General features: G+C 42.9%; 1 protein-coding gene across 1 annotated transcript; it reads right to left on the reverse strand.

The window, feature by feature from the left end:
• Nucleotides 1-9,980: 9,980 nt before the first annotated feature.
• On the reverse strand, nucleotides 9,981-11,526 carry LOC141134843 (olfactory receptor 5G9-like). The gene has a single exon (XM_073624277.1). It carries the CDS (start codon nucleotides 11,521-11,523, stop codon nucleotides 10,579-10,581), a length of 945 nt encoding a protein of 314 aa, XP_073480378.1. The 5' UTR covers nucleotides 11,524-11,526; the 3' UTR covers nucleotides 9,981-10,578.
• Between the last annotated feature and the right edge of the window lie 953 nt (nucleotides 11,527-12,479).

Genomic DNA, 12,479 nt, shown 5'->3' on the forward strand with positions numbered 1-12,479 from the left:
TACGTCGGCTGTTTGAAGTGGAATACCGTAACCATAACCCCGGTATCCTTTTCAACAGCGGACAGTCCACTTTCAGATAAAAGTGGTCTCTGCGGCGGATTCGTAAGATCGCTTTTATCAGGGGCGGGAGAGGGCCCCCTCCCGCTGCGCTCCGGTCATCTCCGCCGCTTACTGGCGGTGGAGACAATCGGGTCCTCTCCCCTCAACAGCCTGGAGCCAAGTGAGGGAAAGATGGACCCCACTTGGCGCCATATCACTGGATGGCGGAAGCAACATCAATCGTCACTTCCGCTCAATGGTCACCCACAGTTATTACCTCTTGTATCTCTTGACCTCCCCTCTTAGATTGTAAGCTCTAAGGAGCAGGGCCCTCTGATTCCTACTGTATCAAATTGTATTGTACTTGCACTGTCTACCCTCAAGTTGTAAAGCGCTACGTAAACTGTTGGCGCTATATAAATATTGTATAATAATAATAATAATAATAATGGTCTTAAAGGGGAAACATTTTTTTTGTAAAAAAAAAAAAAAAAAACATTTATTTTTTATCTTTATTGCATTTTAGTGTAAATGTGAGATCTGAGGTCTTTTAGACCCCCTCACATTTAAGAGGTCCTGTCATGCTTTTTTTCTATTACGAGGAATGTTTACATTTTTTTTTTAAAAAAAGCACAGTGTAAAAATAAAAAAATAAAAAGTAAAATAAATAATAAAAATAAAAAAATAAAAAAATGAAAGCACCCTGTGTCGAGCTCTGGCGCAGAAGTGAACGCATATGTAAGTCGCGCCCGCATATGAAAACGGTGTTCGAAACCACACGTGTGAGGTATCGGCACGATCATTAGAGCAAGAACAATAATTCTAGACTTCCTCTGTAACTCAAAACTGGTAACCTGTAGAAATTTTTAAACGTTGCCTATGGAGATTTTTAAGGGTCAAAGTTTGTCGCCATTCCACGAGTGGGCGCAATTTTGAAGCGTGACATTATCTTTTACAATATAAAAAAATATTGGGTTAACTTTACTGTTGTTTTATTTTATAATTCGAAAAAGTGTATTTATTTAAAAAAATTGCGCTTGTAAGACCGCTGCGCAAATACGGTGTGATATAAAGTATTGCAACGACCACCATTTTATTCTCTAGAGTGTCTGAAAAAATATATATATAATGTTTAGGGTTCTAAGTAATTTTCTAGCAAAAAAAAATTATTTTAACTTGTAAACACCAAGTCTGAAAAATAGGCCCGGTCCTTAAAGCGGATGTAAATCCATCCATAAAACAGTTTCATTTCCGGGGGAGCACACATTTGCAACGAGGTCTCTTTTTTAAAGTGGGGCGATTTCTATAAGTGGAAAGCACTTCTGACTTTGCACTTGTTTGAGGATTTCTTCTCTGTCTCTTCGCAGGTATGTTTGCAGCTGACCGCCATCCACCCAGAATTGAAAACTGAAAAGAATTTGTTTTCCCTGGTCTAAATTGCTATGGTATGTTTGCAGCTGACTGCCATCCACCCAAAAACTGAAAAACTTCTATCTGCTTTGCTTATGTGTCTTAATAATTATGTAATATGTATATGGTATGTTATTTTTGCTCAACAGTCTGTAGACTTGTCCACATTACAATGCTTTATTATCCCTTGTCTTACCCAGAATTATGGCCCATTAACTTTAGTGCCCTCTTGCTAGTCTGTTTCTGGGCAAAGAATTTTGCCCTGTTAACCAGCCAACTGTAATTACCTCTTGATTGCTAATTGAAATCCACCCACCACCCACCCCTATCAGTATAAATATAAGCTTCTTTTGGGGGAAGCATTTGCAGGGGGCACACATTTGCAACTGGGGCTCTTTCTCAAAGTGGGGCAATTTCTATAAGTGGAAAGCACTTCTGACTCTGCACTTTAGCGAATGCACAAAGCAAATGAACACAAGACTTTCAACTTTCAAAAACACCAGACAGACATCAGGTGATCTTATTTACCCCTTCAGCTCTTTCTCCTTATAACATGCACTCTCTCCCACTCCTTTTGACAGCTCTGTCCTCTATCCTTAAACTATCTCTCCTTCACCCCTCTTCTCCCCCCCACAGCATATCCACACACACTAAAAATCTCTAAGACCCTGGACCATGTCCCTTCATATAAATCCCACTCCCATATTACCTCCCTCACTCTCCTGCTTCTCCTAACCTCCGGAGATATATCTCCAAACCCTGGGCCTCCATCAATTAACTGCACCCCATGCACCCATCACCCCGCACCCTCTGGTAGCAGCCGCAATCAACACAATTTAGTTCCCATTTCTATTCTTCCTAAGACCAGACTCCTTGTATCTTGTGCCCTTTGGAACTCCCGCTCTGTCTGCAACAAACTCACCTCTCTCCATGACCTCTTTATTGCCAACTCATTTAACCTACTCGCCAAACCTGGCTCCACAAATCCGACACTGCATCTTCTGCTGCCCTATCCCATGGTGGTCTTCTCTGGACTCACTCCCCCAGATCCAGTGGACGTAAGGGAGGAGGCGTCGGAATCCTTCTAGCCCCACATAGCACCTTTCAGGTACTACACCCACCTCCCTCTCTGTCACTCTCCTCTTTCGAAGCACACTGCATTCATCTTTTCACTCCAGTTTCTCTAAGGATAGCTGTGATCTATAGGCCCCCTGGACCAGTATCAACCTTTCTTGAATACTTCTCTGCCTGGTTACCCTACTTTCTTTCTTCTGAAATCCCCACAATCATTCTCGGAGACTTCAACATCCCTATTAATACTAACACTCCTGCCACTTTCAGACTTCTCAGCCTAACATCCTCCTTTGACCTGAAGCAATAGATACATGCTCCTACTCACTCCGAAGGCAATACCCTTGACCTTGTTTTCCCTCACCTTTGCACTCCATGCAACTTCTCTAACTATCAATTCCCTCTCTCTGATCACCACCTTATTAGTTTCACTCTCTCCCTCTCTTCCACCTCCTCTCCCTCCAACCGCCTGAAAGTTACCCACAGAAATCTACGTCATCTTAACCCTTCTCTTCTCTACTCTGCTATCGACAACCTCTACGACAAAATCTCACCCCTATCCTGCACCAACCTAGCCACTTCTGTCTACAACACCTCACTTCTAGCCTCACTGGACTCAATGGCCCCCCTCACTACACACAGAATCAGGCCCCCACCCCTTCAACCTTGGCAAACAGATGATACTAGAAGTCTTAAAAAGTAGTAGTCGTGCTCACGAGCGCCAGTAGAGTAAGACTAAGTCTCAGAGAGATTTCAACCAATATAAATATGCCCTCCAAAAATACAATTCCAGCCTCCTCACTGCCAAGCAGACCTACTTTATCACTCTCATTAGTAGCTTATCATCCCGTCCCCGTCAACTCTTCTCTGCCTTCAACTCTCTACTTCGTCCTCCACCGCCTCCACCCGCCAACTCACTCACTGCCCAGGAGATCGCCAATCACTTCAAACAGAAGATTGATACAATTCGTGAGGAGATCTCTACTGTTCCGATACCCTCCACACTTCACACTTCATGCCCACAGGCACAATCATTACATCTCTCTTTCAACCCCACCACTATAGACAAGGTTGCTAAACTACTTGCTAATGTCCACCTTACCACCTGCCCTCTGGATCCTGTTCCTTCACAAATGCTACGTTCACCTTCTGGCTCTATGCTACACTCTCTAACCCACATCTTCAATCTCTCCCTCTCTTCTGGCATCTTCCCCAACTCTCTAAAACATGCACTTGTCAGACCTATACTTAAAAAAGCCCTCACTGGACCCATCCAATCTTAACAACCTACGCCCCATCTCCTTGCTACCCTTCTTATCCAAACTCCTTGAACATCTGGTCTACAACCGACTGAGCGTCCACCTCGCTGATAATAGCCTTCTTGAGCCACTTCAGTCTGGATTTCGTCCTCAACACTCCACAAAAACTGCTCTCCTAAAACGAACAAACGATCTACTAACGGCCAAAACCAATCGACATTATTCTGTACTCCTACTCCTGGACCTCTCTGCTGCCTTTGATACGCTTGACCACCCCCTCCTCCTTAAAAAACTCCACGACTTTGGTCTTCGTGACTGTACTCTTCGCTAGTTCTCTTCCTACTTATCCAACCGCACCTTTAGCGTTTCTTATAACTCTACTTCCTCCTCTCCTCTTCCTTTCTCAGTTGGGGTCCCCCAAGGTTCTGTTCTTGGACCTCTCCTATTTTCAATCTACACCTCCTCCCTGGGTCAGCTGATAGCATCCTATGGCTTCCAATACCACCTCTATGCTGATGACACCCAAATCTATTTCTCTACCCCTCAGCTCACTCCCTTTGTCTCCTCACATATCACAAATTTACTATCAGATATGTCAGTCTGGATGTCACACCACTTCCTCAAACTTAATCTATCCAAAACCGAACTTATAATTTTTCCTCCCCCATATGCTCCTTCCCCTGATCTCTTGGTTAAAATCAATGGCACAACTATAAGCCCATCCCCACATGCCAAGGTTCTAGGTGTAGTCCTGGACTCTGAACTTTCCTTCAAGCACCACGTCCAATCACTGTCCAAATCCTGCCGCCTCAACCTCCGCAAAATCTCCAAAATACGCCCCTTTCTAATCAATGACACAACAAAGCTCTTAATTCACTCGCTGGTCATTTCTCGCCTCGACTACTGCAACTCTCTTCTCATTGGTTTACCTCTACATAGTCTATCACCTCTTCAATCCATCATGAATGCTGCTGCCAGACTCGTCCACCTTACCAATCACTCTGTCTCTGCTACCCCTCTCTGTCAATCCCTCCACTGGCTTCCGGTCAGTCAAAGAATTAAATTCAAAATACTAACAACTACGTACAAAGCCATCCACAATTTAGCCCCCAGCTACATCACTGACCTAGTCTCTAAATACCAACCTACTCGTTCTCTTCGTTCCTTTTCAAGACCTTCTGCTCTCTAGCTCCCTCATCACCTCCTCCCATGCTCGCCTCCAGGACTTTTCCAAAGCCTCTGTAATCCTATGGAATGCCCTACCCCAATCTGTCCGCTTATCTCCTACTCTATTAGCTTTTGGACAATCCCTGAAAACCCTTCTCTTCAGAGAAGCCTACCCTACCCACACGTAACAACTGTTTTTTAATTTTCTCCATCAGTTCACCCCCCACAGTTATTACCTTTTGTTTCCACTTGACCCTCCCCTCTAGATTGTAAGCTCTAACAAGCAGGGCCCTCTGATTCCTCCTGCATTGATTTGTATTGTAAGTGTACTCTCTGCCCTCATGTTGTAAAGCGCTGTGCAAACTGTTGGCGCTATATAAATCCTGTTTAATAATAATAACAATAATAATAATTTTCGGCACGTTCCGGAAATGTAACACTCCCATTGGTTGTGCTCTCAATCAAATTGTCAAACCATCCAATGGCTGGTGTCATACCTGATCACATGTGCAGCATCATGGCAGTTGTAGATTAAACAGAAGCAAAGATGGCAGCTTTTTTGGCTGAAAACGATAGGAGGGTTTACTTACACTTTAAGTAGTTAAAGGGGTTGCAAACGCTCGTGTTTTTTCACCTTAAGAGGAAGAAGAGGATGTTCTTCCTCTTAATGTATGTTATGCAGAAGAGGATGTTCGGGGCCACTCTGTGCAAAACGAGCTGCACAGTGGAGGTAAGTATGACATGTTTGTTATTTAAAAAAAAATAAAAAATGTTTCTTTACAATCACTTTAAAAGTCAGCAGCTACAGTATTTGTAGCTTCTGCTCTCTTTTAATTTTTTTTTTTCTCCAGGTGGAACTCCGCTTTAAAGAGAACCTGTCACCAAAAAAATGCATCACATAGTGGACTTTTTGTCTCTAATTTTAGAAAAAAAAGGTAAAAAAGTGTAAAGATTTAAAGTAACACCCAAGCACTTAAAATCTCCATGAAAAATGTTTGATCTCTCCTACCCCCACATACACTCATGTATGAACATAAATGCGTGCATTAGGGGAGTCTACATATGAAAATGTCAGTTGCGTTACACATTATATATTACCATGCCGACTGGAGTGGGAGCAATAATTTCAAGGTCCATTATTCATGGTGAAGTCTAAACTGAAGACCTGTAGGAAGGCTTTGGACACACTTTGTTAAAGCTCTCTGAACACCAGTCAAAGCTCCTGTCACTAAATAAAATGGTTAGCTTACAGTCCTGTTTACACCTTGCTTTTACTTGGTGCTTGGATGAGGCTTCAGTGGGGCTTCGATGAGGCTTTGGTGGAGCTTCAATTGGGCTTCGGTGGGCCTTTGGTGGGACTTCTGTGAGGCTTTGTGGGGCTTTGATGAGGCTTTGGTGGGGTTTCGGTGGGCCTTTGGTGGGGCTTTGGTGGTACTTCAGTGAGGCTTTGGTGGGGCTTCAATAGTCTTTACCATAGACTTCTATTGAGGCTTTGAAGATTCTTTGAAGCACCACTAAAGCAACATGGGGTATAATTTTTAAAGAGAAGGCGAGGCAAAGCAAAGGCAAGGTGTAAACAGGACTGTAAGCCCCTGATGGTGCCCCTGATGATGTCATTTCTGACGAAACGGCCGTAGGGTAGACACGCACGCACGGACTGCGCATGCGCGGACTTTCATTTTCTACCGGAATTGTTTTTATCATTCCTTGCAAGGATTTTTGTATTGTTGAACGCCATCATGGCATTTTAATAAAGGAACCAATAATTTACTACACCATCGGAGCATTTCTTCCTTTCTTTTTGGATATCTATACCACTGGGATCGGCGTTCCTCCATGGATGACTGATTTGAGAGCAACCATCTAGTGCTTCACAGCAGGATCCATCCATGAGAGGGATAGCATCCATAGCGGTGATTGATTCATGCCTTTTTTAAAAGGCGGTCCGGTAAGCCTTTAATCTTTCTGGTGACGGGTCTCACAGCGGTGGAAGTCAGATATCCAGAGTGGTGTTTCACGTGTTTCATGGACGTTTAATCATATTTTGGTTGTGTTTAATTTATGGACATTATTTTGGTGATTAATGTGCACAGTTTTATTTGCACATAACAAAATATTTTTCACTGTTTAAATATTTTTCACTGTATATCTTTCACTGTATATTTAAATCCAGCGCTGCGCTCTTTATATACATTTTTAGTGGGGTCTAATGTTGCTGGGGAAGTCTATTGGTACTGGTGGGGTGTATCCAATCCACCTCACTCAACTGTAGTTAGCACTGATAGTTACCAAAAGTATTGGGACGTCTGCCTTTACTCAAACATGAACTTTAATGGAATCCAGTCTTAGTCCGTAGGGTTTAATATTGAGTTGGCCCACCCTTTGCAACTATAACAGCTTCAACTCTTCTGGGAAGGCCGCCCACAAGGTTTAGGAGTATGTCTATGGGAATGTTTGACCATTCTTCCAGAAGCACATTTGTGAGGTCAGGCACTGATATTGGGCGAGAAGGCCTGGCTCGCAGTCTCCGTCCTAATTCATCCCAAAGTTGTTGTATCGGGTTGAGGTCAGTACTCTGTGCAGGCCAGTTCCTTCACCCCAAACTCGCTCATCTATGTTTTTATGGACCTTGTTTTGTGTACTGGTCCAAATCATTTGGTGGAGGGGGGGATTATGGTGTGGGGTTGGTATTTCAGGGGTTGGGCTTAAGGCATCAGCATACCAAGACATTTTGGACAATTTCATGCTCCCAACTTTGTGGGAACAGTTTGGTTATGGCCCCTTCCTGTTCCAACATGACTGCTCACCAGTGCACAAAGCAAGGTCCATAAAGACATGGATGAGCGAGTTTGGGGTGGGGAAACTTGACTGGCCTGCACAGGGTCCTGACCTCATCCCGATAGAACACCTTTGGGTTGAATTAGAGTGGAGACTGTGAGCCAGACCTTCTCGTCCACATCAGTGAACTCACAAATGCCCTTCTCGAAGAATGATCCTTTATGGGCCCTTATTGGCATATGATAGGGTTACAGGAAAGCACTGATTGGCATACAGGTGGGCATCCCTGACAGGCACTGGTGGGCATTGCTGATGAGTCTGCAGTTATAATCAATGCGCTGATTATCAGCGCAGACCCCCCTGTCAGGAGAGCCACCAATCGGCTCTTCTCTACCCACATCTTGTCAGCACGAATAGAGGAAAGATGATAAACGGCACTTCCTGGTTATCACTGATCAGCTGTGATTGGACACAGCTGATCATGTGGTAAATAGCTTACGTCAGAGGCTTTTTACCTATATCGGAGATGCGGTGTGTCGAATCGACACACCACACCGCCGATCTCTGCGCTGCATGTCCCCGGGGGCGCGCGCGAGTGGCTTATCCTGCAGGACACCATATAACGCCCAGTCAGGATAATGCAACCACTTCCCAGCCATCATTCTGCTATATGGAGGGCGGGAAGTGGTTACATTTGCCATTTTCATTACAAGCCCTTTTACAGCAGCGTGTGCAAGTCAGGGGGTGGAGTGTGTGGCGGGGCAGACATAGCAGGGATAGGCTGGGAGGCGGATTTAGCCCTCCTCCATCCTGCTTATAGAGCACACTGTTCTGGGCACTGCTGATTGGATCGGCACAGTACAGTGCTCCTGGCCCAAGCTTACAGGCACTCCCCCACCCTAGCCGGCAAGGTGAGGAGATGATGCAGTGGATCTATTGCTGCTGGTAAACACAGCCACTTCCATCGGGGTCATGTGCCCCGCACACTTCTGTACATTGGATGATACACTAGTGCCCGGGGTGATTAGGATGTGCCCAGGCACACCTGGCACACCCCCTGCACATGCCTATGTGATTAGCACAGGGCCAATCAGCACTGACCAGACAGAGGGTCAGGTGTCATTCAGCCTCATAGGACAGTCAGAGGAGAATGAAAACTCCTCCTACAAGCTTTAACCAGTTCTTGGCCAGACACTGATAGAAGTCAAAAGAATGCTGTGATAGACTCACCCGGGACAGATGCTTTTGGAGGGGACCTCTTGGCTACTGATTATGGGCCCTGGAATTTAAGGGAACAATACTCTGTGTGAGGTGTATGCCTGGGGCCCCTTGAAGTAATGTTACTTTGGATTCAAGTCCATGTCTCCCCAAGACACACAGACTCTGGGAATATAGGGCCTAACTGTTATATTAAAATAGTGACTCCTTCATACCGTTGGGACTCATAGCAGATGCTGATGTCATCAGCAAGCCACCTGTCTGGGGTTGTCTGCTATAATATGTTTATTGCAAGTATGTCTAGTGAACCCACTAAGGGCCTTCCACCCATTGTTTATTGTGCTAAATAACTCGGCTATTGTCTACTAGCGCACTACCCTTGTGGTCTGTGTTTATACGTATGATAATGTAGATTGTGTCTTCTGAGCTAGGAGAAGGCAAGTCTGACCTGAAAGGTCAAACCTCTGAGTCACACCTAGGCTGGTTAAATGACTAGTTAAATAGCTCATGTTAATTTATATTTCTAGTTACAGTTTTATTGTTAGGGTAATATGATCAGGAGGGGGGGAATGTCTTTCTCAAGTGTATATAAGCCTGTATTCTTGTTCTAATAAACAGTTCTATTTCTGGTGTACACCAAAACTAGTGTTCTTGGGGTTACTTGGGGTTACTATAGCCAGATCCATTAGTCTCATGTTCCAAGACTTGGGAAGCAGCTTCTTGGCAGAAATACCCAACAGGGTGTCCATAGTCCGTCACAACTGCTATATACTGGTAAAAGGTATTTCGAAGTTTATATTCACTATAATAATTGCATTTCCATGTACTGTGGGAGACCGGATATAGTGAATGCAGGGTCCTGGGTTTAGAAACACTTTAAGTATTTAGTTATTACTAGAACCAGTAATAAACAAATGCAGAGGCAATAATTCAATATGATAAAGACTAGATACATTTATATAGTCTTACTTGGGGTTTGATGGCAACTATATTGCTGATGTGGCCCACAATGTTATTGAGTTTGACTTCCCTGCACTAGGGGACTTAAAATTTAATGACAGGGTAGCTTTAAGGATTACTCTGAGTATTCATTACCACCTACACAAGAGATAATGAAGTTGAATTACTAAAGACAAATAGACTGTTTTGCTTTACAAGTGAAATAGCAAACAGCGTATGAATTTTCCCCAGAGCTTAGTGAATGAGGTGAAGCTCTACTAAGGTCCACCACCCCATCATGTGCAAGTTTGTTTTTTATTTTTTTATGTTTTTTTTTTGCATGTAAATTTTTACCACACTCACTAAACCTCTGGCGAAAAATTCCTTTTGAAAGTGAATCTTCCCTTTCAGAGTGAACAATCTAATTGCCCTTATTATATATCAACCCCAATAAGTACTTTATTTTAGTATAAAAAATAAAAAATTTTCAGTTTTTAATCTTGGCCAATCTATACCTCAGCCCTTTTTCAACCCAATGATGTTTTTAGTGCCTTCAATGCATAAGCAATTTCTAGCTTCTACATAGCTGTTTTATACATCTACAAACCACCATTTTCTAATGCTTGTTAGGTAATACATCGCACTGCAGGATCCTTTTTACCAAATACCTTTCCTTATACCTATGGTAAATTCTCATTTATCTCAAAGCTTTTTGATTTTTTTTCATGAAAACTAATTTGGAAAAGGCTATTTTGATCTCCTTGTTCCTGAAGCTATAGATAATAGGGTTTACCAATGGTGTGACCACGGTATATAGCAATGAAAGTACTTTGTTAATATTTAATTCATGATCTTTAGAGAGAAATAGATAGACAACAACCAAAGTCCCATAATAGATGGACACAACAGTCAAGTGGGAACTACAAGTGTAGAAGGCTTTTTGTCTGCCGATTTTGGTAGGTATTCTGACTATTGTGATGAAGATAGAAATATATGTACCAGTAATGTACATTAAAGGGATAAAGGTTGCCGGAAGACCTGTAATAATATTATGAATCTGCATAAAAGTTGTGTCTGAACATGATAGCTGCAGGAGAGGAGCCAGGTCACAGAAGAAATGGTCAATAACGTTGGGACCACAAAAATCGAGTCTACCCATCTGAATAGCCGTGGTCAACATGACAGTGAATGCTAAAAACCAGGACCAAAAAACCAGCTGGATGCATTTAGGAAGGTCCATGATTGAAGAGTATCGTAATGGGTTGCATATGGCCACGTAACGGTCGTAAGACATAACTGCAAGAAGAAGACATTCTGTTGTGGCCAGAGCTCCAAAAAGATAAAACTGGGTAATGCAGCCAAAGAATGAAATGGACTCCTTCACTTTTAATATAATGTTCATCATCAAAGGGACGATTACGGAGCTCAGGAGAAGATCACACGATGACAGATGGCTTAAGAAAAAGTACATAGGAGAGCTAAGACTTTGACTTACTGCCACCAGAAAGATGATCAAGAGGTTGCCTGATATGGTGACCACATAGAGGAGAAGAAATGCTAGGAAGAGGAAACCTTTGTAGTTATCAATAGCAATATTATGAAAACCCAGGAGTATGAACCAGGGGACCACTGTTTGATTCATTACCTACAGTTGAAAAAACCTATTTGTACAAATTAAGAAAAAGAGAGTATTATAGCAACCAATTTTTTTTTTTTTTCTTAATAGCACATTTTGCAAAAAACAAACAACAGACTACTCATATCCTCATCATATCAAAGTAGAATTGGGCAATACATAGATTTTTTAAATGTTTGAAAACAAATCCTGGGGTTCTCACAGCCCACTAATGCCCCATACACACGGTCGGATTTTCCGATGGAAAATGCCCGATCGGAGCGTGTTGTCGGAAATTCCGACCGTGTGTGGGCTCCATCGGACATTTTCCATCGGATTTTCCGACACACAAAGTTGGAGAGCAGGAGATAAAATTTTCCGACAACAAAATCCGTTGTCAGAAATTCCGATCGTGGGTACACAAATCCGACGGACAAAAGTGCCACGCATGCTCAGAATAAATAAAGAGATGAAAGCTATTGGCCACTGCCCCGTTTATAGTCCCGACGTACGTGTTTTACGTCACCGCGTTTAAAACGATCGGATTTTCCGACAACTTTGTGTGACTGTGTGTATGCAAGACAAGTTTGAGCCAACATCCGTCGGAAAAAATCCTAGGATTTTGTTGTCGGAATGTCCGAACAAAGTCCGACCGTGTGTACGCCCTATATGAATAAATGTTTTCTGAGAAAGAAAGATACAGCTTCTTATCATAGGCACCCAATTTTTGATCTGTTTTTTTGCCATCTGTGTCCCATTTCAGAGATCTCCCTTCACTTCCTGTCCCATAGCCAAACAACTGGCAGGGGTTCTAATCCCTCTTCACTCTAAAACTAAAAAAAAAAAACATTTTGCCTTTAGTAATACTTTAGGATAAAGAATGTCACGCATATTTGTGTAAAAAAAAAAACATTTCTTTTTCTTTCTGCATTTTCCAAAAACTTGTGGCAAAAAAATGAAGCCTTGAAAAGACTCACCATACC

The sequence above is a fragment of the Aquarana catesbeiana genome, linkage group LG03 (assembly GCF_042186555.1).
Source record: "Aquarana catesbeiana isolate 2022-GZ linkage group LG03, ASM4218655v1, whole genome shotgun sequence".
NCBI classification, from domain to species: domain Eukaryota; kingdom Metazoa; phylum Chordata; class Amphibia; order Anura; family Ranidae; genus Aquarana; species Aquarana catesbeiana.

Excerpts from the sequence above, each read along its gene's own strand:
- LOC141134843 (XM_073624277.1), bottom strand. The coding sequence starts at position 11,523 with ATGAATCAAACAGTGGTCCCCTGGTTCATACTCCTGGGTTTTCATAAT.